The sequence below is a fragment of the Lampetra planeri genome, unplaced genomic scaffold (assembly GCF_965212315.1).
Source record: "Lampetra planeri unplaced genomic scaffold, kcLamPlan1.2.h2 scaffold_153, whole genome shotgun sequence".
NCBI classification, from domain to species: domain Eukaryota; kingdom Metazoa; phylum Chordata; class Hyperoartia; order Petromyzontiformes; family Petromyzontidae; genus Lampetra; species Lampetra planeri.
The window spans coordinates 32,378-60,176 of record NW_027614254.1 but is presented as its reverse complement, the minus strand read 5'-3'; the positions used below and the strand labels follow the sequence as shown (position 1 = coordinate 60,176).

General features: G+C 46.1%; 1 protein-coding gene and 1 pseudogene across 2 annotated transcripts in view; both read right to left on the bottom strand.

Annotated features, from left to right (window-relative positions):
* Positions 1-12,287, bottom strand: part of LOC144739491 (uncharacterized) — a 33,740-nt gene extending 21,453 nt beyond the window's left edge. The window contains exons 1-3 of the mRNA XM_078622437.1: positions 11,936-12,287; positions 8,899-8,945; positions 6,178-7,615 (exon numbers count right to left, since the gene is read on the bottom strand). Coding sequence (XP_078478563.1) covers positions 6,178-7,615; positions 8,899-8,945; positions 11,936-11,947 — 1,497 coding nt within the window. The 5' untranslated portion in view covers positions 11,948-12,287. The remainder of the gene's footprint in view (positions 1-6,177; positions 7,616-8,898; positions 8,946-11,935) is intronic.
* Positions 12,288-12,698: 411 nt separating this feature from the next.
* The window catches only part of LOC144739489 (uncharacterized), a 36,174-nt pseudogene continuing 21,073 nt past the window's right edge, over positions 12,699-27,799 (bottom strand). The window contains exons 6-7 of the transcript XR_013589442.1: positions 25,046-26,570; positions 12,699-16,476 (exon numbers count right to left, since the gene is read on the bottom strand). The product of XR_013589442.1 is annotated as an uncharacterized LOC144739489 (transcript). The remainder of the gene's footprint in view (positions 16,477-25,045; positions 26,571-27,799) is intronic.

The following is a 27,799-nucleotide window of genomic DNA, read 5'->3' as shown; positions in this document are numbered from 1 at the left end:
GCCAGGCTAGGTCCCCAACCTTCCAAGGGCACTCCCCCTCAGACCGTCGCGCATATCGCTCGTTCCGGGCCTGGGCTTTGGCCGTAGCCACGCGGGCATTCTCCCGCGCCTCCGTGACTCGGCGAACCGTGTCCTGAATGTATTCAGGAAGTGGTTTACGAGGTCCCTTCACCCCAGTTCCCAATTGCACATCCACCGGCGGCACGTTTTCCCGACCATACATAAGGTAAAACGGCGAATATCCTGTAGCCGCATGAGGCGTCATCCTGTACGCCGAAAGCACCCCGGGGATGTGCAGATCCCAATCTGATTGTTGTTCACTCACGGTATGGCAAAGCATGGCAGACAATGTCCTGTTCAGCCGTTCAACCATACCATCCGTCTGCGGATGGTATGGGGATGTCCGTACTTTCTTAGTCCCAAGGCCCGCGCACACTTCCGCCAATAATTTAGAAGAGAAATTCCTGCCCTGGTCCGTGAGGAGTCTCTCAGGCGCCCCCTTATCCATAATATACCCAAACAAAAAGGCGTCGGTAATGGCCGCGGCCGACTGATCGGGCAACGGCCAGGCCATCGGCCAACGGGAGAGGTACTCAACCCCTACCAGCAAATATTTATTACCCCTCGCCGATGGTGGAAAAGGTCCCAATATGTCCAGTGCCACCAATTCATTGACTCGAGACACCTGAATCGACTGGAGAGGCGGCACGTAAGGATGTTTCGGCGGCTTACGTCGTGCACACGCAGGGCACGCGCGCACGTGCCCTACGACATCTGTCACCATGCCGTGCCAAAAATAATGACGTTGCAACGTCAACAAGGTCTTCTGCACCCCTAAATGTAAGAGAGTGTCACAATGGAGGGTTCTAATCAACTCGAATCGCAAGGACGTTGGTACCACCAGGCGCCAACGTTCCTGGAACCCCTCCCGCCACATAAGCAGACCATCTCGGAGAGCGGTTTGCGGCCCCATAGCCGTACTCGGACTCCCATTGTCCCTAGCAGACCGCTTCCGCAAGGACACCAATGACTCATCCATCATCTGTTCCCGGATCCAGACAGACCGCGGCAGATTCAAAACCCCGTCAGCCGGTCCCGGCTCCATCGGAGTGTCCGACTTCTCGACGGCCAACGTAAGCGGCTGAGGGGGGTTTGGAATCGGCGAACACCTATGCGTCCCCGACTCACATTTACAAGGGGCGTGCCGCGGTAATCTGGAAAGTGCGTCAGCGTTCGCATGGCGCACTCCCTTCCGATGTTGAATTTGGAAGGAAAATTCCTGTAGCGTGTCCAACCAACGTGCCAACTGTCCGGATGGCTGGTCAATTTTAAGGGCATATTGCAAGGCCGCATGATCCGTACGCACAATAAAAGAACGACCGTAGAGGTATGGTCGAAATTGCCGTAGGAAAAAAACAACCGCCAATAGTTCTCTGCGAGTGACACAGTAGCGGGTTTCCGCAGGAGACAAGACTCGGCTACCATACGCCACGACACGCTCTACACCCCCTTTAGACTGTGATAACACCGCCCCAATACCTGTGTCACTCGCGTCCGTATCAAGAATGAATGGGTGATCGAAATCGGGATAATCCAATGTTGGGGCCGTGGCCAATAGATCACGCAGACTCCGAAAGGCCGCCTCCTCCGGCTGTCCCCAAACAAACTTCCGTCCTTTACCCGTAAGGAGATGCAAGGGCCTCGCAATCGTCGCAAAACCCGGCACAAATCTTCGGTAATACGAGGCAAATCCCAAAAACCGCCGAACATCCCCCACGGTGGCCGGAGTCGGCCAATCCCGGACGCACGCCGTCTTTTCCGGATCCGTGGACACTCCCTCAGCACTCACAATGTGCCCCAAATAGCGGACGGACCGTTGCAGTAGGTGACATTTCTTTGGTTTGAATTTCAATTTGGCAGAACGCATCCTCGTGAACACTGTCTCCAGCCGCGTCAAATGTTCATCAAATGTGCGGCTGAAGACAATAATATCGTCCAAATATATAAGACACGTCTCCCACTGCAACCCCGTCAAAACGAGCTCCATCAATCTTTGAAATGTAGCAGGGGCCGCATTCAATCCCATCGGGAGACAGTTGAATTGAAATAACCCCTGCGGCGTACGGAATGCGGTTTTCTCCCGTGAGGACTCGTCAAGGGGAAGCTGCCAAAATCCCGAAGAGAGGTCCAGTGTGGAAAAGAACTTAGCCCCCGACAATGCGTCGAGGGAGTCATCCATACGCGGCAGGGGGTACGCATCTGCCACCGATATCTTATTCAATTTGCGGAAATCAACACAAAATCGCAATTTGCCATCCTTCTTCTTAACCAAGACGACTGGAGCGCCCCATGGGCTGTTAGATGGCGATATAATGTCCGCAGCCAACATGTCTTCCACTGCCCCCCGTACGTGTTCTCGCTCCGCAGGACTCATCCGATGCGAATTTAATCGAATAGGGGCAGCATCGCCCGTCTCAATGTGATGGTAAAGCAACGAAGTGCGGCCCAAATCCAAATCATCGGAGCTGAACACATCGGAATATGTCAACAACAATTTACGCAGCGCACCACGTTGCTCCATGGACAGGGAAGAATTTCCGTCACATAAATGAGCAACCCAACGATCATCCGAACTCCTTGGCTCGGAAACCCCAGCAACAACTCCCCGGCTATGTGGACAATCATGGGTCGCAAAGGCCGTAGTGGCATGTGCCACAACCGTACCGGCCGGGACACGGACGTTTTCTCCCCCCGCATTAAGCACCTGTAAAAACGGTAATTGATCCGGCCGGACGATGGTCTGTGCCCCCACTAACGCCAACCCGGTTGTTATCGTGGCGGACGGTGACAACAAGACCCCTACTGCTCCTAGCCGATCAGGCAGGGGCTTCCGATACCGCAAGGGTATAAGCATCTGTGTACCAGGTGGGATGTCCACAGATGCGACGGACAGCGCCTGCACTTGTACGGCCGAAGCAGGTCGCCCCCAGGGCGACGGCAGAAACGAGATTTGACGGCCCCCCGGCAGTTCAATACAATTCTCATTGATTTTGATCAAAATGGGCATCTTAGCCAAAAAATCGGTGCCTAACAAACAAGGAACCGCCAAAGATCTCGATATCAACACAACACCCGAGGCCGACACATCCCCAATAGATATCTTAGCATCCACCTGACCCACGATACCCATGCTACCCCCGTTCGCAGCGACGCACGACCCATAAACCGGACGCACAGCCCCCGGCGGGATGCCCAACAGATGGAAAATGACATCCGAAATAATAGTCGCAGACGCGCCGGAGTCGACCAAAATGCGTACGTCCACCCCTTGTATAGACCCCGGTACAGTGGACGAGCCCGTAGCGGCCGCGACGACTCTCCGTGCCAACTTGCGCCACTGCGTGACCGAGCGACAAGGCCCCGTCGAAGGGCATGCTTTAACCACAACGTTAGGATGGCGCAACGACGGTGATGGGTGAGGTGTAAAGCCTTGCCGAGTGTCTGGTGCGTGCCGACATGCCTGTTTCGGAGGATCTTTAGCCGACTTGACCGGTGCCGAGGCCTCCTGCTGCGGCGGAGCCGGGAAGCGGGCCCAGCAGTCTCTGGCGTAGTGGCCCCTACGCCCGCAGCGGAAACATTCGGCCTCGTTGCGCCGAAGCGCAGGCCTCGCCTCCTGACGGCCCCGTTCTGGTAGCGCCGCGCGCGGTCTCGGCCCGCCGCGTCCCGTCCATGGAGCGGAGGCGGCCGTCAGTTGTTGAGGGCCCCGGTCATCCGGAACATAGACAGCCTGCGCAGGGTTCCACCCCAGCGCATCCCCTTCTTTGACGGGCCCCCCCGTCCACGCCGTCACTTGTTTCCAGCGACGGAGGTTGAATTGCGCATCGAGACACTTAGCAGCCGTCCGGGAAGTTAGCTTCTCATGCCCACACACAGGCATGGGGATCCCTAGATCCCGAGACAGCTCCAACATTTTCCCTAATATGAGAGGCTCGAGCAGGTCCTGTGGCGTCTCAGGATAAGCTGCCATGGCCAGCTCCAGCACCGCACCCCTGAACGCCACGGGCGACTCCTCTGGTGCTCGTTGTCGTTGAGCGAATCGCCGATGCGCATCATCTGGTGGCTCATAAGCCTCGGCCATTTCTTGAAAAACACCACATAAAGTTGCCTTCTTATCGGTCGTTATGGAACGGAAGAATCGGACAGATTCGTCGTCCAGGAGAGTCGGCAACACCTCCAAAGCCTCCGCATCGGTCCATCTTGCTGTGCGTACCGCCGCCAAGAAGCGGCAGGCGAACGCGCTCCAGTCCCCACCGACGGAAAATTCTTTAACCGTTGTAAGGTGGCGACTCCGACTCCTCTTCCCGCCGTCTTCCAATGGTGGTGGTTGTGATGGCAAATTCAAAATGGCGTCGGCCCGCGGCGTGGCCAAGATGGCGGTTTGGCGCCACGGAGCGCGCAAAATGGCGGCCTCTTGCCGCGTGGGCAATGGCGGCGGCAGGACAGGCAACGTGGCGGCCCGCGGAGCACCAATTGCATCATCCATCGTCCCTGGCGCGACGAGATGGCATAGATGCGCCAGGACGTCCTTAAGTGCCTCCAGTTGTACCGCCATCGCTTGCCATCGTTGATCCGCGTCTGATGATGTCGACGGACCCGCCACCGCGCCAACATCCTCCACTCCCGTTCCCGTGGTCGCCTCAGCCGGGCTCTCCTCCACCACCCCAACAGGATCCGAGGTTGGAGGGAGTTCGTCGTCGTCGGACGAAGAAGCCGATGCAGGCGCCGGATTAACTTTCTTCCTCACTTGTTTCGACATGCCGTTGCACTTCCGACACCAGTGTAATAAACGACTGGACCACGATGTCTGGCTCAGTGTCCTTTATTCGGTTCGTGCTGTACACCCACACGGCTGTCTTTACTCTGTAGCTTCTCCACGGTGCTGACTCCAATGTCGGCCCGATCCACAACAGCAGCCCCGCTGCTGTTTCTCTCACACACCCCCCCTTGGCTGTACTCGCTGCAACTCCTCTCTCTCCACCTCCTGGCAGCCTCGTGCTGTCTCTCTCTCTCTCCGCAGCTCCTCCTGGCAGCCACACCGCTGCCTCTAACACGCAGCCCTTCTGGCTGTCTCCTCTGCAGCTGCACACCACTCCGCAGCTTCCTCTTGTCTTCGGGGTTGGCTCCCGATAGCCGTCGGTGCCCCCCCCTCTTCTCACCCGCCCGCGTGGCCTCACTCTTTTCCGCTCACACCCCGACTGACTTCCCCTTCCGGTTTACCCGCTTAAGGACCCGAACCTTCCACCCACGTCACATGACTCCACCCCCCGTGACGTCACATCCGGAAGGTCGCTTACGCCCGCATTACAATCGTATGAATGATGCGAGAAGAGATTAACAGGTTCTTATGTTAGCGATTTACGTACTCGGCGCTTTCACTCTCTAAATTATGGCTTGAATGAGGGGGGAAGGGTATGACTACACTCACACAATTTATATCTTACTAGCAATTTTATATAGCAAAAGTTATATACATAACTGTTACGCTTTGTGTAATTCAACAAAAATGGCGCGGAAGGGGAAAATCGGCCGCGGCCGTGTTTGATCGCCACCCAAGTATGTGTTCGTGACCAGATTCAAAAATGTCAATGTTTTGGATGGAACCCAATTTGGTCGTGGTCAGAAGCGTTCGTGACCAGAGGTTCTACTGTATGTGTATAAAGATACGTAGGCTCGCTGGTCTCGTCATGAAACTGCAATGAAAAAGCACCAGGGTAGGCAGCTATCACATCTGCCTCACTGAGAGGGGGCGTGTCAGACACCCCCCCCTCGGTGAGGCCACGCCCCCGGTGCCTCCCCAGCCACTGACCTCACCCCATGTCACTGGCTCCCATCCATCGCGTTCAGTGTTAATTACTGAGGCTCACAAAGCCAGACTCAGGCTCCCATAGGCTTCAGCGTTAATAACTGAGGCTCACAGGGCCAGACTAAGGCTCCAATAGGCTTCAGTGTGAATCACTGAGGCTCCTGGTGAGATATCTACCCAACCAACAGATCCACCATGACTGGCCGCTCTTACCCTGCAGGTTGAACCTAAGATTTCAATGTTCTACTTCACATTATTTTTATTAAAGGCCTGTGACAAAGGCATCTATTGGGAGCGACATCGGATCAAGCTTACACATCTACCGGGTCTCCATTTGACTTTGTATTGTCTAGGAAGTCCACCCACACCTCCACTTCCACAAACTGCTGTGAGTTGCCTCGCTCTGCCTCACAGTCAGAATTCCCCTCCTGCTTCACGTTGCCTCCATCGATGTGAAGGTCCCATTTTGGAGTCGAATCTTCATCTTCACATTTTACCTTCACTTCTTCGCTCTTCACCGTCACCTCTTCACATTTCACAATCACCTCTTCACATTTCACAATCACCTCTTCAAATTCCACCTTGATACCTTTAAAAGTGCCCAAGCTGGGATTTTCTTCCGGTACTTGTTTCATGAGGGATGGGCTCCTTACGGCACTTTGACTTTCACAAGCTGATTTCAGACTCCACTCCTTGTGGATTTTCTGATGATTCTGTGTTCTCTGGTGTTCTTGAAGATGTTGTGACCGTGCAAACGCCTTCCCGCACAGAGTGCACCTGAAGGGTTTCTCTCCTGTGTGTGTTCTCTGGTGTTTTGCAAGACTAGGCGACTGTGAAAATGCCTTCCCACACACACTGCACTTGAAGGGTTTCTCTCCTGTGTGTGTTCTATGGTGTGTTGCAAGATCACGTGACTTTGAAAATGCCTTCCCACACACACTGCACTTGAAGGGTTTCTCTCTTGTGTGTGTTCTATGGTGTTTTGCAAGATACCACTGTGAAAATGCCTTCCCACACACACTGCACTTGAAGAGTTTCTGTCCTGTGTGTGTTCTCTGGTGTCGTGCAAGATTATGTGACTGTGAAAATGCCTTCCGACACACACTGCACTTCAAGGGTTTCTCTCCTGTGTGTGTTCTCTGGTGTATTGCAAGATCAGATGACTGTGAAAATGCCTTCCCACACACACTGCACTTGAAGGGTTTCTCTCCTGTGTGTGCTCTCTGGTGTATTTGACAATTTTCTGGACCTGCAAACGCCATTCCACACACACTGCACTTGAAAGGTTTCACTCGTGTGTGTGTTCTCTGGTGTTTTGCAAGATTAGGCGACTGTGAAAATGCCTTCCCACACACACTGCACTTGAAGGGTTTCTCTCCTGTGTGTGTTCTCTGGTGTTTTGCAAGATCAGATGACTGTGAAAATGCCTTCCCACACACACTGCACTTGAAGGGTTTCTCTCCCGTGTGTGTTCTTTGGTGTCTTTGAAGAGTTGATGAATCTGCAAACGCCATCTCACACAGAGTGCACTTGAAGGGTTTCTCTCCCGTGTGTGTTCTTTGGTGTCTTTGAAGATTTGATGAATGTGCAAACGCCATCTCACACAGATTGCACTTGAAGGGTTTCTCTCCCGTGTGTTTTTTCTGGAGCCGTGTCAAACTTCCAGTCCGATCCGTGCTGTATGCACGCTGGTCCCATTGTTGCCATGCCGTACCGAGCCGCGCTGACTGCCTGTGCTCCATCAGACCAATTCTGCAGAGGAAGCGTCAGAGGAAGCGACAGCTGCAGACAGAAAATACCATCTACAAGTCAGTATCGAGGCACAGAAGAATGAATATACGCATATATATGTACAATCTTGATTTGAAGCTTTCATGACTGCAGGAATCCATACTCTATGGTTCTTACGGTAAAGTCAAGTAGGTAATTATAACATAAATGACGATGTTTCGAATGCAACACAAGCGTTCGTCTTTGGGTGAAATCGCGATAGCTGAGATGTCTGCTGTGATTTATTTTAATACACGCTTTAATTTAACTCACTCTGTCTGTTGTTGTCATTGTTGTATCCTCAAATCTTGTAACTCCATTTTAACCCACTTCCCAATGTGGTATCGATTGCAAATTTGGTATACTTATGCCATACTGATGACAATACTATATTCTATCATTAACGTTTTCTTTTAAACAATATTTTTTACATGTTATGTTTCGGCTTGGGTCTAATTGTCCACGGTAAACTGACGTTGGCTGTAATTGACCACGGTCGCTTACGTTATGGCAAGCCTCGGGGCCACTTCCTGGAGTCGTGGAGTTCTTCCATTACTAGTACATTTCATTAAAGCGTGTTTTTAAAAATATTACTTATTTTATTTCTACCTACGTGACTTTACCGAAAGAACCAAAGAGTATATATAAACACAGTCACACATGACTAACACGTCTATATATATTCATATATTCATGATAGAGTTAAAAATTTACCCAAATTCATCACACGGGCTGTTATGGTGCACTATGAGAGGGCAAATGGTCATAAACATTCCTGGAAGCCCTCGTATCTTCAAAATGAATGTTAACCTAGAACTCCAAGCACACAATTTTGGCTGTCTGGCTACAAAATGAATATTCATAAGAGCTAAATTCAGCTGACATAGCAAAGGGTGTTGAAAATAATACTACTTGTGTTATGCATAAATTCATGTTTAATTGCAAATTATAGGTGTGAAGCCAGGCTTAGATTTCCTTGAATGCTGGGATGAACAGATCTAACGTCAGCTGAATGAGTGCTGTCAACTTCCTGACTGCTTCCATTCTCATAAAGAGTTCTAGATAAAAACAAAAAACTTAAACCATTGTTTTGATATAACCTCCATGTTCAATAGAATTAATAGACTTTACTGCAAACACAAACTTGACACTGCCACACACTGCCGTGTTAAACAGGTGGTGGCGTGTCCAGAACCATGCCTGGCCCCACACCTTAATCTGCTCAATATTAATGTTTCAGTTTCATTAGGTACTAGCTTTACTACCTGGCTACGCTCGAGACTTGGATTCTTGTCTTGAATGAATCCACGGCCTACGCGGAGGGATGCATGACGTCAGCAGGCACACTGCGTGACACTGCCGCATGCGGGTGACATCACACAGATGTGAGGTCACCGCTCACTTGCCGTGCTAAATATATCCATTATTGCGCCCCCCCCCAAAAAAAATCATTTTTATACTTTTTGCATTGTGTACAGTCTGGAAGGTACCCACATGCCAAATTTCAAGTTTGTTGCATGTCGGAAAGTATGCTAAACATTTCGAACAGATACACATTCACAAATTTCCCTTTTATATAAAGATAACCCCGTGAGCCATGCGACTCTTGACTCGGGGGCAAATGCAACAAACAAAAACGTGAACAAGAAACATCTTAAAGTGACTACAAGCAACAGAAAAATCCAGGAAAAAACTGCAGAAAAAACACCGCATTTCAACTCTGTATGCAGAAAATCCCAGTGGGATTGCAAGTCAACAAAAACAACCATAGGACAATTTAGATTAAAGTTATCAGGCTAACTGTGTACTACAAAAAACAAACATGGCTAAACCAAAACGTTTTCAATGCTTCCTCACTCCACCAAATAATTCAGGATCAAATCAACATGGTTGAGTTTGCGTGTCTCCCTCTCTCTCTGTCGTGGCGTGGATTTTCCTCCAGATCGCCCTCCACATTTAAGAGTGAATATCAGCACGCGTTTAGAGCCTTTGACCGATAGTCATTTCCAAACATTGACAAAGCCCACCTTTGTTGTGTGGGCAGGTCGCTTCTGAAAACAAGAGCGGACGCTTGTGTTGCGCCCAAAACGTCGGGTTTTATTTTATTTTCTACCTACGTGACTCTACCGAAAGAACCAAAGAGTATGGATTCCTGCACTCACGAAAGCTTCAAATCATAAGGGCGGTATAGCAGCTCTAGCGGGCTTGGCCTGGTTACATAAAATAAAAACCGAAAGTGTCCTCGTGTTGTAGTATTTCCTGCAGTCACGAAAGTTCCAAATCTCTCATTGCCATGCTCATTTCTCTACCCCCCATCTCTCTCAGCCCCCTTCTCTCGCTATTTAAGGCCTCAACACAGGTGTTGTTTCTGTGTGCCTATGTGTGTGTCTCTGTGTGTCTCTGTGTCTGTGTTATCTCTCTCTGTGTACCTATGTGTGTCTCGCTCTGTGTGCCTATGTGTCTGTCTCTCTCTGTCTGTGCTTTCTGTGTGCCTGTGTGTGTGTCTCTCTCTCTCTGTTATCTCTCTGCTTCTGTGTCTCTCTCTGTGTGTCTGTGTTATCTCTCTCTGCTTGTGTGTATGTGTCTGTGTGTCTCCGTGTCTGTGTTTAGTTCTCTCTCTCAAATGTATCAATCTTTGGAAGAACGTTAATAAACCAGGTGGGGAGTTGACTGTTATCTTAGCCGACTCTCTGTGTTGTATTGCATTGTAGTTCTAAGTTTATTGAATTTTATACTTAGGAAACTTTACCGAAAGAACCAAAGAGTATAGTTCAAGTTCAAAAGCTTTGCTTTAGATTTCGATTTAAAGCTTTACTTTCTCATTCATTTGTACCTGATGGTGATTGCTCGTGTTGCAAAGGAAACGTCGTATGCTATTACTTAATTTATTTTTTCTTCCTACGTGACTTTACCGAAAGAACCAAAGAGTATGGATTCCTGCACTAACGAAAGCTTCAAATTATAAGAGCGGTACAGCAGCTCAAGTGGGCTTGGCCTGGTTACATAAAATAAAAAACGAAAGTGTCCTCGTGTTGTAGTATTTCCTGCAGTCACGAAAGCTCCAAATCTCTCATTGCCATGCTCATTTCTCTACCCCCCCCCTCTCTCTCAGCCACCTTCTCTCTCTATTTAAGGCCTTGTCACAGAGGTATTGTTTCTGTGTGTGCCTATGTGTGCATCTCTCTGTGTGTCTCTCTCTCTCTGTGCCTATGTGTGTGTCTCTCTGTGTCCCTGTGTTATCTCTCTCTGTGTTTATGCGTCTGTCTCTCTGTGTGCCTATGTGTGGGTCTCTCTCTGTGTCTATATGTCTCTTTCTCTGTCTCTCTTTCTGTGTGCCTATGTGTGTCTCTGTCTCTGTGTTATCTCTCTGCTTATTTGTGTCTCTCTCTGTCTGTATTATCTCTCTCTCTGCTTGTGTGTCTGTGTGTCTCCGTGTCTGTGTTTAGTTCTCTCTCTCAAAATTTGCAATCTTTGGAAGAACGTTAATAAACCAGGTGGGGTTTTGACTGTTATGTTAGCCGACTCGCTGTGTTGTGTTGTATTGCATTGTAGTTCTAAATTTATTTTATTTTATACCTACGTAACTTTACCGAAAGAACCAAAGAATATAGTTCTAAGTTTACAAGCTTTGCTTTCTCATTCATTTGTACCTGATGGTGATTGCTCGTGTTGCAAAGGAAACGTCGTATGCTATTACTTAATTAATGTTTTCTTTCTACGCGACTTTACCGAAAGAACCAAAGAGTATGTATCCCTGCACTCACGAAAGCTCCAGATCAAGTTTAACCGAGATAAATATTTTTGTTTTTTTTCGGTAATGTCACGTAGGTAAAAAATGAAATGAAACGACTAAAATAAATTATTTTTTTATTGCATTTTTTAAATTAAAAATATTTTTAATGAAAAAAAATATTATGAATAAACAACTAAAATAAATGAAACTAAATACATTTAGTTGTTTTTTTCATTTATGAAAAAAAAAATTGTATCAAGAAAATATTACGGAAAAAACACCTAAAATAAATGAAAAAACTAAATTAAATTGGTTTCATTTATTTTGTTTCTGCTGCCGTCATGAAAGCTTCCAGATCAAGTTGAAGCGAGAGAATTCAAACAAAGGACTTCAGGCGAGGGCAGGAGGCGAGGCCCCGCGTGGCTGGGCCCCACGTTGTAATGTCCCAACCTGGACATGGATTCCCATACTCGCTGCGACTCAATTGACATCCCTACGAGAGAGAGGCTCTACCTGGGTAAACAACAACAACCACAACAACCACCACCACCACGATGAAAATCTCTCACCTCGGATTTCATCGGCAGCTTCTCGTTACCTCGCTACGTTATGGCGGCAGAAGAATGTGACGTAAAATTCACTTCCGGGGTACAAGACACGCCCCCAACGAGCGGGGCTGGGTAACTGAATAACTTATTCGAGAACTTAAGCTTTCGTCAACTGCAGGAATGACTCAACTCGTTGTACACTCATTGGCTCTTTCGGTAAAGTCACGTGTCGAGGGATGATGGGGCGTGGGTGCTGAACCCGTCGCAATAAAAAACAAACTCGCGAGGGCTTTTAACGAATATATTATGTTAATTGTATTTCATTTCTTTACCGAAATAACCAATGAGCAATTCCTGCAGTCACCATGCTGAGATCCTAGATTATGTTAATGAGCCGCCAGTCACTGGGCGTAGCTTTGCCCAAATAAGGATTGTACCGGAACAGAGATCGGCGGAGACCAAGCAGGGGTGACATGACGTCACTAGCGAGGCGCACCGCCCCCCAAGCGTTTCACACCGATGAGGTAATGCTTAGTGGTGACGTCAGAGAACGGGGGTCAGAGTTCAAGTTTTGCGTATTGGGGCCGTTCATAAATGACGTCACGTGATTTTGGCCGATTTTTGACCCCCCTCCCCCCCTCGTCACACAGCGTCACAAAAAGTCAGACCCCCTCAGATATGACGTCACAAAGCTCTGCCCCCCCCAAATATATAAAACACGCTTCAAATCGCTTTAAACTATTGTCATTGCAGTGCGTATTTAATGTGGCGCTGCACTCTGATGTTGTAGGAGAAAAGATTTATTAAAAAGGAGACCAGGGGGGCGGGGGTTTGAGAAATGTGACGTCACATCAATATGCACAACTTTAAATACATATAGAGTATAGACTAAACGTTCTGCTTAATTCTAGATTTGAAGCTTTCGTGACTGCAAGGATTCATACTCTTTGTTTTTTTTTCGGTAAAGTCACGTTGGTTCTACTTAATTAAATATTTTTTATAAATGTGTATATAACATTCTTTTTCATATGTTATGTTTCGGCTTGGGTCTAATTGTCCACGATGGGAAAACGCACAAAATTAGCAAGGGATCAAATACTTTTTTCCCTCACTGTACTCATGCCATAATGATGACAATACTATATCCTATCATTAAATAAAATAATTTTAAACAATCTTTTTTACATGTTATGTTTTGGCTTGGGTCTAATTGTTCCCACGGTCAACTGACGTTGGATGTAATTGTCCACCGTCCCTTACGTTATGGAAAACTTCGGGGCCACTTCCTAGAGTCGTGGAGTTCTTCCATTACTAGTACATTTAATGACAGCGTGTTTTGAAAAAAAGTTTTTTACAGGTTACATACTTATAGTCAAAATCTCCAAATTTGCAGAGCTTCGCTGCAAGTACAGGGCGAGACGAGGGGTGAGGCAGCGACGCGCTCAGCCTCCCCTCTGATTGCGCAACCCCTCAGACACTAGATGGAACGCGGGCAGTAAGGGGGTGCCTGTTACCATCTCAGCATGTCACCAATGGAATGTTTGTAGACCCCTTCATTATATGTCCTCGCCTTCCATAGTCCGGGTAACTTAGTTCAAGTACAGTAGAACCTCTGGTCACGACCATAATTCGTTACATAACTTTGGTCGCTACCCGATTTGGTCGTGATTCGAACCTAATTTCCCCATTGGATTGTATGTAAATACGATTAATCCTACGAACTGTATATAGTTTTTAAAAGATTTTTAAGCACAATAATGGTTAATTATGCCATAGAATTCAGTGTAATAGTAAACTAAATGTAAAAACATTGCATAACACTGAGAAATCCTTGAACAGAGAAAACTAACATTTCCGCGTCAAGGTTTAGAATCGTTCAACAAGATGACTGTTTCATCTTCTACATCAGTCAGTCGATTCTGAGAGAGAGAATATTCGTATGAGCAATTCATGTTTCTATTGAAAGTTAACAGTAATATTTGGGTACAGTATTGTTTTTGGAAGCATTCACCGTATTATCGTATGAACGTTTACTTTACCGCATCATCGTATGAATGATGCGAGAAGAGATTAACAGGTTCTTATGTTAGCGATTTACGTACTCGGCACTTTCACTCTCTAAATTATGGCTTGAATGAGGGGGGAAGGGTATGACTACACTCACACAATTTATATCTTACTAGCAATTTTATATAGGAAAAGTTATATACATAACTGTTACGCTTTGTGTAATTCAACAAAAATGGCGCGGAAGGGGAAAATCGGCCGCGGCCGTGTTTGATCGCCACCCAGGTATGTGTTCGTGACCAGATTCAAAAATGTCAATGTTTTGGATGGAACCCAATTTGGTCGTGGTCAGAAGCGTTCGTGACCAGAGGTTCTACTGTATGTGTATAAAGATACGTAGGCTCGCTGGTCTCGTCATGAAACTGCAATGAAAAAGCACCAGGGTAGGCAGCTATCACATCTGCCTCACTGAGGGGGGGCGTGTCAGACACCCCCCCCTCGGTGAGGCCACGCCCCCGGTGCCTCCCCAGCCACTGACCTCACCCCATGTCACTGGCTCCCATCCATCGCGTTCAGTGTTAATTACTGAGGCTCACAAAGCCAGACTCAGGCTCCCATAGGCTTCAGCGTTAATAACTGAGGCTCACAGGGCCAGACTAAGGCTCCAATAGGCTTCAGTGTGAATCACTGAGGCTCCTGGTGAGATATCTACCCAACCAACAGATCCACCATGACTGGCCGCTCTTACCCTGCAGGTTGAACCTAAGATTTCAATGTTCTACTTCACATTATTTTTATTAAAGGCCTGTGACAAAGGCATCTATTGGGAGCGACATCGGATCAAGCTTACACATCTACCGGGTCTCCATTTGACTTTGTATTGTCTAGGAAGTCCACCCACACCTCCACTTCCACAAACTGCTGTGAGTTGCCTCGCTCTGCCTCACAGTCAGAATTCCCCTAATGCTTCACGTTTCCTCCATCGATGTGAAGGTCCCATTTTGGAGTCGAATCTTCATCTTCACATTTTACCTTCACTTCTTCGCTCTTCACCGTCACCTCTTCACATTTCACAATCACCTCTTCACATTTCACAATCACCTCTTTAAATTCCACCTTGATACCTTTAAAAGTGCACAAGCTGGGATTTTCTCCCGGTACTTGTTTCATGAGGGATGGGCTCCTTACGGCACTTTGACTTTCACAAGCTGATTTCAGACTCCACTCCTTGTGGCTCTTCTGATGCTTCTGTGTTCTCTGGTGTGTTGCAAGATTAGATGACTGTGAAAATGCCTTCCCACACACACTGCACTTGAAGGGTTTCTCTCCTGTGTGTGTTCTCTGGTGTCTTGCAAGATGTTGTGACCATAAAAATGCCTTCCCACACACACTGCACTTGAAGGGTTTCTCTCCTGTGTGTGTTCTCTGGTGTTTTGCAAGATCAGATGACTGTGAAAATGCCTTCCCACACACACTGCACTTGAAGTGTTTCTCTCCTGTGTGTGTTCTCTGGTGTTTTGCAAGATCAGATGACTGTGAAAATGCCTTCCCACACACACTGCACTTGAAGGGTTTCTCTCCTGTGTGTGTTCTCTGGTGTCTTACAAGATCAGATAACTGTGAAAATGCCTTCCCACACACACTGCACTTGAAGGATTTCTCTCCTGTGTGTGTTCTATGGTGTATTGCAAAATAAGATGACTGTGAAAATGCCTTCCCACACACACTGCATTTGAAGGGTTTCTCTCCTGTGTGTGCTCTCTGGTGTGTTGCAAAATAAGATGACTGTGAAAATGCCTTCCCACACACACTGCACTTGAAGGGTTTCTCTCCCGTGTGTTTTCTCTGGTGTCTTTGAAGAGTTGATAAATCTGAAAACGCCATCTCGCACATAGTGCACTTGAAGGGTTTCTCTCCTGTGTGTTTTCTCTGGTGTCTTTGAAAAGTTGCTAAATATGCAAACGCCATCTCGCACATAGTGCACTTGAAGGGCTTCTCTCTCGTGTGTTTTCTCTGGTGTCTTTGAAAACTTGATGGATCTGCAAACGCCATTCCACACAGAGTGCACTTGAAGGGTTTCTCTCCTGTGTGTGTTCTCTGGTGTGTTGCAAGATTAGATGAATCTGAAAATGCCTTCCCACACACTCTGCACTTGAAGGGTTTCTCTCCCGTGTGTGTTCTCTGGTGTCTTTGAAGAGTTGATGAATCTGCAAACGCCATCTCACACAGAGTGCACTTGAAGGGTTTCTCTCCCGTGTGTGTTCTTTGGTGTCTTTGAAGAGTTGATAAATGTGCAAACGCCATCTCACACAAAGTGCACTTGAAGGGCTTCTCTCCCGTGTGTTTTCTCTGGTGTCTTTGAAGAGTTGATGAATCTGCAAACGCCATCTCACACAGAGTGCACTTGAAGGGTTTCTCTCCCGTGTGTTTTTTCTGGTACTGTGTCAAACTTCCAGTCCGATCCGTGCTGTATGTACGCTGGTCCCATTGTTGCCTTGCCGTACCGAGCCGCGCTGACTGCCTGTGCTCCATCAGACCAATTCTGCTGAGGAAGCGTCAGAGGAAGCGACAGCTGCAGACAGAAAATACCATCGACACGTCAGTAGAGGCACAGAGGAATGAATATACGCATATATATGTACACAATCTTGATTTGAAGCTTTCATGACTGCAGGAATCCATACTCTTTGGTTCTGTCGGTAAAGTCACGTAGGTAGAAATAACATAAATGACGTTTCAAACGCAACACAAGCGTTCGTCTTCGGGTGAAAATCGCAATCGCTGAGATGTCTGCTGTGATTTATTTTTATACACGCTTTCATTTAACTCACTCTGATTTTGTACGTTTGCCCACTGGCAAAGAAATGATCAGTCTATAATTTTAATGGTAGGTTTATTTGAACAGTGAGAGACAGAATAACAACAAAATTCAGAAAAACGCAAGTCAAAAATGTTATAAATTGATTTGCATGTTAATGAGGGAAATAAGTATTTGACCCCCCTCAATCAGAAATATTTCTGGCTCCCAGGTGTCTTTAATACAGGTAACAAGCTGAGATTAGGAGCACTCCCTTTAAGAGTGAGCTACTAATCTCAGCTCGTTACCTGTATAAAAGACACCTGTTCACAGAAGCAAGCAATCAATCAGATTCCAAACTCTTCACCATGGCCAAGACCAAAGAGCTCTCCAAGGATGTCAGGGACAATATTGTAGACCTACACAAGGCTGGAATTGGCTACAAGACCATCGCCAAGCAGTTTGGTGAAACAGTTGGTAACACACTACGCCGTGAAGGACTGAAATCCTGTAGCGCCCGCAAGGTCCCCCTGCTCAAGAAAGCACATATACATGCCCGTCTGAAGTTTGCCAATGAACATCTGAATGATTCAGGGGACAAGTGGGTGAAAGTGTTGTGGTCAGATGAGACCAAAATGGAGCTCTGGTATCAACTCAACTCGCCGTGTTTGGAGGAGGAATGCTGCCTATGACCCCAAGAACACCATCCCCACCGTCAAACATGGAGGTGGAAACATTATGCTTTGGGGGTGTTTTTCTTCTAAGGGGACAGGACAACTTCACCGCATCAAATGGACGATGGACGGGGCCATGTACCGTCAAATCTTGGGTGAGAACCTCCTTCCCTCAGCCAGGGCATTGAAAATGGGTCATGGATGGGTATTCCAGCATGACAATGACCCAAAACACACGGCCAAGGCAACAAAGGAGTGGCTCAAGAAGAAGCACATTAAGGTCCGAGAGTGGCCTAGCCAGTCTCCAGACCTTAATCCCATAGAAAATCTGTGGAGGGAGCTGAAGGTTCGAGTTGCCAAACGTCAGCCTCGAAACCTTTATGACTTGGAGAAGATCTGCAAAGAGGTGTGGGAAAAAATCCCTCCTGAGATGTGTGCAAACCTGGTGGCCAACTACAAGAAACGTCTGACCTCTGTGATTGCCAACAAGGGTTTTGCCACCAAATACTAAGTCATGTTTTGCAGAGGGGTCAAATAATTATTTCCCTCATTAAAATGCAAATCAATTGATAACATTTTTGACATGTGTTTTTCTGGATTTTGTTGTTATTCTGACTCCCAGTGTTCAAATAAACCTACCATTAAATTATAGACTGATCATTTTTTTGTCAGTGGGCAAACGCACAAAATCAGCAGGGGATCAAATACTTTTTCCCTCACTGTACTTATGCCATACTGATGACAATACTATATTCTATCAATAAATAAAAAATGTTTAAACAATCTTTTTTACATGTGTAGTGACATGGGAGGGGAGGGGCTGCTGGGGGGCTCTGGGACCCTGGGCGGCCCAGGCGCTTGGGCCCCTTGGCACCGGGCGCTGGGTTCCCAGGCGGTCCAGACGCTTAAGCCTCTTGGCGCCAGGCGTTGGGTTCCCAGGCGGCCCAGGCGCTTAAGCCCCTTGGCGCCACCAACGGGGGGGGGGGGCTGTGTGTGCTCTGTGGGATATCTGGGGGGCGCACACGGCCCCACCCCTCGTTGGGGACTAGGCATAAAAGGGGAGCTCCCTGGACGATCAGGCCAGTCATAGCTCAAGACCCAAGACCAGCCATCTCAGGACCCTGGGACGCTTCGACAGCCAGTGGTGGGACTCTGGAACTCCCGGCTCTACGTCCTTGTGAGGGCGAGTTCCAGAGCGTAGCCAGAGTAGTGTATCTAGGCTGTGTACCTAGGCTGTGTACCTCGGCTGTAACAGAGCATCAGGACTGTTGGAGAGTTGTTGGATTGTAATAAAGAAGTTACCTCTACAAGTGTCTTCGGAACCCATTACACATGTTATGTTTCCGGCTTTGGTCTAATTGTCCACGGTAAACTGACGTTGGCTGTAAATGACCACGGTCGCTTACGTTATGGAAAGCCTCGGGGCCACTTCCTGGAGTCATGGAGTTCTTCCATTACTAGTACATTTCATAAAAGCTTGTTTTTAAAATAATTTTAAAAAATATTACTTGTTTTATTTCTACCTATGTGACTTTACCGAAAGAACCAAAGAGGATATATAAATACAGTCACACATGACTAACACGTCTATACGTATTCATATATTTTATATATACATGATAAAAAAAAATTCCCAAATTCATCACAAGGGCTGTTATGGCGCACTATGAGAGGGAAAATGGTCATACACATTCCTAGAAGCCCTCGTATCTTCAAAATGAATGTTAACCCAAAACTCCAAGCACACAATTTCGGCTGTCTGGCTACAAAATGAATATTTATAAGAGCTAAATTCAGCTGACATAGCAAAGGGTGTTGAAAATAATACTAATTGTGTTATGCATAAATTCATGTTCAATCGCAACTTAGAGGTGTGAAGCCAGGCTCAGATTTCCTTGAATGCTGGTTTGAACAGATCTAACGTCAGCTGCATGTGTGTTGTGTCAACTTCCTGACTGCTTCCATTCTCATAAAGAGTTCCAGATGCAAACAAAAAACATAAACCATTGTTTTCATATATCCTCCGTATTCAATAGAGTTAATAGACTTTACTGCAAACACAAATTTGACACTGCCACACACTGCCGCGTTAAACAGGTGGTGGCGTGTCCAGAACCATGCCACACACCTTCATCTGCTCAGTATTAATGTTTCAGTTTCATTAATTAGGTACTCGCTTTACTACCTGGCTTCGCCCGAGACTTGGATTCTTGTCTTGAATGAATCCACGGCCTACGCGGAGGATGGAGGGTGGGGGATGCGTAACGTCAGGATGCACACTGCGTGACGCTGCCGCATGCGGGTGACATCACCGACGTGAGGTCACCGCTCACTTGCCGTGCAAAATATATCCATTATTGCGCCCCCCCCCCCCCCCCATTTTTATACTTTTTGCATTGTGTACAGTCTAGAAGGTACCCACATGCCAAATTTTAAGTTTGTTGCATGTCGGAAAATATGCTAAAAATACACATTCACAAATTTCCCTTTTATATATAGATAATCCCATGAGCCATGCGGCTCTTGACTCAGGTGCAAACGCAACAAACAAAAACGTGAACAAGAAACATCTTAAAGTGACTACACGCAACAACAAAATCCAGGAAAAAACTGCAGAAAAAACACCGCATTTCAACGCTGTATGCAGAAAATCCCAGTGGGATGCAAGTCAACAAAAACAGCCATAGGACAATTTAGATTAAAGTTATCAGGCTAACTGTGTACTACAAAAAACAAACATGGCAAAACCAAAACGTTTTCAATGCTTCCTCACTCCACCAAATAATTCAGGATCAAATCAACATGGCTGAGTTTGCGTGTTTCCCTCTCTCTCTGTGGTGGCGTGGATTTTCCTCCAGATCGCCCTCCACATTTAAGAGTGAATATCAGCACGCGTTTAGAGCCTTTGACCGATAGTCATTTCCACACTTTGACAAAGCCCACCTTTGTTGTGTGGGTAGGTCGCTTCTGAAAACAAGAGCGGACGCTTGTGTTGCACCCGAAACGTCGTGATTTATTTTATTTTCTACCTATGTGACTCTACCGAAAGAACCAAAGAGTATGGATTCCTGCACTCACGAAAACTTCAAATCATAAGAGCGGTATAGCAGCTCAAGCGGGCTTGGCCTGGTTACATGAAATAAAAACCGAAAGGGTCCCCGTGTTGTAGTATTTCCTGCAGTCACGAAAGCTTCTCTCTCTAGTTAAGGCCTGAACACAGGTGGTTTCTGTGTGTGCCTATGTGTGTGTCTCTGTGTCTGTGTTATCTCTCTCTGTGCCTATGTGTGTGTCTCTGTGTACCTATGTGTATGTCTCTCTCTGTGTGCCTCTGTGTGTCTCTCTCTCTCTCCGTCTCTCTCTGTGTCCATGTGTGTGTCTATCTGTGTGTCTCTCTCTCGGTGTGTCTCTCTCTGTGTGCCTATGTGTGTGTCTCCCTCTGTGTGCCTATGTGTGTGTGTCTCCCTCTGTGTGCCTATGTGTGTGTGTCTATGTGTGTCTCTCTCTCTGTCTCTTTGTTATCTCTGTGTGCCTATGTGTGTCTCTCTTTCTCATTGTGACTCTCTCTGTGTGCCTATGTGTGTGTCTCTGTCTTCGTGTTATCTCTCTGTGTACCTACGTGTGTGTGTCTCTCTGTGCGTCTCTGTGGTGTCTCTCTCTGTGTGTCTCTCTCTGTGTGTCTCTCTCTCTCTGTGTGCCTCTGTGTGTCTCTCTCTCTCTCCGTCTCTCTCTGTGTCCGTGTGTGTGTCTATCTGTGTGTCTCTCTCTCGGTGTGTCTCCCTCTGTGTGCCTATGTGTGTGTGTCTATGTGTGTCTCTCTCTCTGTCTCTTTGTTATCTCTGTGTGCCTTTGTGTGTCTCTCTTTCTCATTGTGACTCTCTCTGTGTGCCTATGTGTGTCTCTCTCTGTCTGTGTTATCTCTCTCTGCTTGTGTGTCTGTGTGTCTCCGTGTCTGTGTTTAGTTCTCTCTCTCAAATTTAGCAATCTTCGGAAGAACGTTAATAAACCAGGTGGGGAGTTGACTTATCTTAGCTGACTCTCTGTGTTGTATTGCATTGTAGTAATACGTTTATTTAATTTTATACCTACGTAACTTTACCTAAAGAACCAAATAATATAGTTTTAAGTTTACAAGCTTTGCTTTCTCATTCATTTGTACCTGATGGTGATTGCTCGTGTTGCAAAGGAAACGTCGTATGCTATTACTTAATTAATGTTTTCTTTCTACGTGACTTTACCGCAAGAACCAAAGAGTATGAATCCCTGCACTCACGAAAGCTTCAGATCAAGTTTAACCGAGATAATTATTTTCGTTTTTTTTTCGGCAAAGTCACGTCGGTAAAAAATGAAATGAAACGACTAAAATAAAAAAAATGTATACATTTTTTTTTAATTAAAAATATTTTTAATAAAAAAAATATTTGATTTAATAAAAAAATTATATTATGAATAAGCAACTAAAATAAATGAAACAATACATTTTGTTGTTTTTTCATTTTTTATGAAAAAAATGTGTATAAAAAAATATTATGAAAAAAGAACTAAAATAAATGAAAAAACTAAATTAAATTGGTTGTTTCTTCATTTATTTTAGTTCTGCTGCCGTCACGAAACCGTCCAGATCAAGTTGAAGCGAGAGAATTCAAGCAAAGGCCTTCAGGCGAGGGCAGGAGGCGAGACCCCGCGTGGCTAGGTCCCGCGTTGTAATGTCCCAACCTTGACATGGATTCCCATTCTCGCTGCGACTCAATTGACATCCCTACGAGAGAGAGGCTCGACCTTGGTAAACAACAACAACCACCACCACCACCACCACGATGAAAATCTCTCACCTCAAATTTCAACGGCAGCTTTCCGTTACCTCGCTCCGTCATGGCGGCAGCAGGATGTGACGTAATATTCACTTCCGGGGTACAATACACGCCCCCAACGAGCGGGGCTGGGTAACTGAATAACTTATTCGAGAATTGAAGCTTTCGTCAACTGCAGGAATGACTCAACTCGTTGTACACTCATTGGCTCTTTCGGTAAAGTCACGTGTCGAGGGATGATGGGGCGTGGGTGCTGAACCCGTCGCAATAAAAAAACAAACTCGCGACGGCTTTTAACGAATATATTGTTAATTTTTTTTCTTTACCGAAATAACCAATGAGCAATTCCTGCAGTCACCAAAGCTTCGATCCTAGATTATGTTAATGAGCCGCTAGTCACTGGGCGTAGCTTTGCCCAAATAAGGATTGTACCGGAACAGACATCGGCGGTGACCAAGCAGGGGTGACATGACGTCCATAACGAGGCGCACCGCCCCCCCCCGGCGTTTCACACCGATGAGGTAATGCTTAGTGGTGACGTCAGAGAACGGGGGTCAGGGTTGAAGTTTTGCGTATTGGGGCCGTTCATAAATGACGTCACGTGATTTTGGCCGATTTTTGACCCCCCTCCCCCCCTCGTCACAAAAAGTGAGACCCCCTCAGATATGACGTCACAAAGCTCTGCCCCCCCCCCCCCCATATATAAAACACGCTTCAAATCGCTTTAAACTATTGTCATTGCAGTGCGTATTTAATGTGGCGCTGCACTCTGATGTTGTAAAAGAAAAGATTTATTAAAAAGACCAGGGGGGCGGGGGTTTGAGAAATGTGACGTCACATCAAAATGCACAACTTTAAATACATTTTGAGTATAGACAAAACGTTCTGCTTAATTCTAGATTTGAAGCTTTCGTGACTGCAAGGATTCATACTGGTTTTTTTTACGGTAAAGTCACGTTGGTTCTACTTAATTAAATACTTTTTTTTATAAATGTGTATATAACATTCTTTTTCATATGTTATGTTTCGGCTTGGGTCTAATTGTCCACGATGAGAAAACGCACAAAATCAGCAAGGGATCAAATACTTTTTTCCCTCACTGTACTCATGCCATAATGATGACAATACTATATCCTATCATTAAATAAAATAATTTTAAACAATCTTTTTTACATGTTATGTTTTGGCTTGGGTCTAATTGTTCCCACGGTCAACTGACGTTGGATGTAATTGTCCACCGTCCCTTACGTTATGGCAAACTTCGGGGCCACTTCCTAGAGCCGTGGAGTTCTTCCATTACTAGTACATTTAATGACAGCGTGTTTCGAAAAAAAGTTTTTTACAGGTTACATACTTATAGTCAAAATCTCCAAATTTGCAGAGCTTCGCTGCAAGTACAGGGCGAGACGAGGGGTGAGGCAGCGACGCGCTCAGCCTCCCCTCTGATTGCGCAACCCCTCAGACACTAGATGGAACGCGGGCAGTAAGGGGGTGCCTGTTACCATCTCAGCATGTCACCAATGGAATGTTTGTAGACCCCTTCATTATATGTCCTCGCCTTCCATAGTCCAGGTAACTTAGTTCAAGTACAGTAGAACCTCTTGTCACGACCATAATTCGTTCCATAACTTTGGTCGCAACCCGATTTGGTCGTGATTCGAACCTAATTTCCCCATTGGATTGTATGTAAATACGATTAATCCTACGAACTGTATATAGTTTTTAAAATATTTTTAAGCACAATAATGGTTAATTATGCCATAGAATTCAGTGTAATAGTAAACTAAATGTAAAAACATTGCATAACACTGAGAAATCCTTGAACAGAGAAAACTAACATTTCCGCGTCAAGGTTTAGAATCGTTCAACAAGATGACTGTTTCATCTGCTACATCAGTCAGTCGATTCTGAGAGAGAGAATATTCGTATGAGCAATTCATGTTTCTATTGAAAGTTAACAGTAATATTTGGGTACAGTATTGTTTTTGGAAGCAGTCACCGTATTATCGTATAAACGTTAACTTCACCGCATCATCGTATGAATGATGCGAGAAGAGATTAACAGGTTCTTATGATTGCGATTTACGTACTCGGCGCTTTCGCTCTCTAAATTATGGCTTGAATGAGGGGGGAGGGGTATGACTACACTCACACAATTTATATCTTACTAGCAATTTTATATAGCAAAAGTTATATACATAACTGTTACGCTTTGTGTAATTCAACAAAAATGGCGCGTAAGGGGGAAATCGGCCGCGGCCGTGTTTAATCGCCACCCGAGTATGTGTTCGTGACCAGATTCAAAAATGTCAATGTTTTGGATGGAACCCAATTTGGTCGTGGTCAGAAGCGTTCGTGACCAGAGGTTCTACTGTATGTGTATAAAGATACGTAGGCTCGCTGGTCTCGTCATGAAACTGCAATGAAAAAGCACCAGGGTAGGCAGCTATCACATCTGCCTCACTGAGGGGGGGCGTGTCAGACACCCCCCCCTCGGTGAGGCCACGCCCCCGGTGCCTCCCCAGCCACTGACCTCACCCCATGTCACTGGCTCCCATCCATCGCGTTCAGTGTTAATTACTGAGGCTCACAAAGCCAGACTCAGGGTCTCATAGGCTTCAGCGTTAATAACTGAGGCTCACAGGGCCAGACTAAGGCTCCAATAGGCTTTAGTGTGAATCACTGAGGCTCCTGGTGAGATATCTACCCAACCAACAGATCCACCATGACTGGCCGCTCTTACCCTGCAGGTTGAACCTAAGATTTCAATGTTCTACTTCACATTATTTTTATTAAAGGCCTGTGACAAAGGTGCATCTATCGGGAGTGACATCGTCTCAAGCTTACACATCTAACGGATCTCCATTTGACTTTGTATTGTCTAGGAAGTCCACCCACACCTCCACTTCCACAAACTGCTGCGAGTTGCATCGCTCTGCCTCACAGTCAGAATTCCCTTCCTGCTTCACGTTGCGTCCATCGATGTGAAGGTCCCATTTTGGAGTTGAATATTCATCTTCACATTTTACCTTCACTTCTTCGCTCTTCACCGTCCCCTCTTCACATTTCACAATCACCTCTTCACATTTCACAATCACCTCTTCAAATTCCACCTTGATACCTTTAAAAGTGCCCAAGCTGGGATTTTCTTCCGGTACTTGTTTCATGAGGGATGGGCTCCTTACGGCACTTTGACTTTCACAAGCTGATTTCAGACTCCACTCCTTGTGGATTTTCTGATGATTCTGTGCTCTCTGGTGTTCTTGAAGATGTTGTGACCGTGCAAACGCCTTCCCGCACAGAGTGCACCTGAAGGGTTTCTCTCCTGTGTGTGTTCTCTGGTGTTTTGCAAGAAAAGGCGACTGTGAAAATGCCTTCCCACACACACTGCACTTGAAGGGTTTATCTGTGTGTGTTCTATGGTGTGTTGCAAGATCACGTGACTTTGAAAATGCCTTCCCACACACACTGCACTTGAAGGGTTTCTCTCTTGTGTGTGTTCTCTGGTGTTTTGCAAGATACCACTGTGAAAATGCCTTCCCACACACACTGCACTTGAAGGGTTTCTCTCCTGTGTGTGTTCTCTGGTGTCGTGCAAGATTATGTGACTGTGAAAATGCCTTCCGACACACACTGCACTTCAAGGGTTTCTCTCCTGTGTGTGTTCTCTGGTGTATTGCAAGATCAGATGACTGTGAAAATGCCTTCCCACACACACTGCACTTGAAGGGTTTCTCTCCTGTGTGTGTTCTCTGGTGTTTTGCAAGATCAGATGACTGTGAAAATGCCTTCCCACACACACTGCACTTGAAGGGTTTCTCTCCTGTGTGTGTTCTCTGGTGTTTTGCAAGATGTTGTGACTGTGAAAATGCCTTCCCACACACACTGCACTTGAAGGGTTTCTCTCCTGTGTGTGTTCTCTGGTGTTTGGCAAGATCAGATGACTGTGAAAATGCCTTCCCACACACACTGCACTTGAAGGGTTTCTCTCCTGTGTGTGTTCTCTGGTGTTTTGCAAGATGTTGTGACTGTGAAAATGCCTTCCCACACACACTGCACTTGAAGGGTTTCTCTCCTGTGTGTGTTCTCTGGTGTTTTGCAAGATGTTGTGACTGTGAAAATGCCTTCCCACACACACTGCACTTGAAGGGTTTCTCTCCCGTGTGTGTTCTTTGGTGTCTTTGAAGAGTTGATGAATGTGCAAACGCCATCTCACACAGAGTGCACTTGAAGGGTTTCTCTCCCGTGTGTTTTTTCTGGTGCCGTGTCAAACTTCCAGTCCGATCCGTGCTGGATGCACGCTGGTCCCATTGTTGCCTTGCCGTTCCGAGCCCCGCTGACTGCCTGGGCTCCATCAGACCAATTCTGCAGAGGAAGCGTCAGAGGAAGCGACAGCTGCAGACAAAAAATACCATCTACAAGTCAGCATCGAGGCGCAGAAGAATGAATATACGCTTATATATGTACACAATCTTGATTTGAAGCTTTCATGACTGCAGGAATCCATACTCTATGGTTCTTTCGGTAAAGTCACGTAGGTAAAAATAACATAAATGACGATGTTTCGAATGCAACACAAGCGTTCGTCTTCGGGTGAAATCGCGATAGCTGAGATGTCTGCTGTGATTTATTTTAATACACGCTTTAATTTAACTCACTCTGTCTGTTGTTGTTGTCATTGTTGTATCCTCAAATCTTGTAACTCCATTTTAACCCACTTCCCAATGTGGTATCGACTGCAAATCTGGTATACTTATGCCATACTGATGACAATACTATATTCTATCATAAACATTTTCTTTTAAACAATATTTTTAACATGTTATGTTTCGGCTTGGGTCTAATTGTCCACGGTAAACTGACGTTGGCTGTAATTGACCACAGTCGCTTACGTTATGGCAAGCCTCGGGGCCACTTCCTGGAGTCGTGGAGTTCTTCCATTACTAGTACATTTCATTAAAGCGTGTTTTTAAAAGAGTTTTTAAAAATATTACTTATTTTATTTATACCTACGTGACTTTACCGAAAGAACCAAAGAGTATATATAAACACAGTCACACATGACTAACACGTCTAAATGTATTCATATATTCATGATAGAGTTAAAAAGTTACCCAAATTCATCACACGGGCTGTTATGGCGCACTATGAGAGGGCAAATGGTCATACACATTCCTGGAAGCCCTCGTATCTTCAAAATGAATGTTAACCTAAAACTCCAAGCACACAATTTTGGCTGTCTGGCTACAAAATGAATATTCATAAGAGCTAAATTCAGCTGACATAGCAAAGGGTGTTGAAAATACTACTACTTGTGTTATGCGCAAATTAATGTTTAATTGCAAATTAAAGGTGTGAAGCCAGGCTCAGATTTCCTTGAATGCTGGGATGAACAGATCTAACGTCAGCTGTATGTGTGCTGTGTCAACTTCCTGACTGCTTCCATTCTCATAAAGAGTTCTAGATAAAAACAAAAAAACTTAAACCATTGTTTTGATATAACCTCCGTGTTCAATAGAATAGACTTTACTGCAAACACAAACTTGACACTGCCACACACTGCCGTGTTAAACAGGTGGTGGCGTATCCAGAACCATGC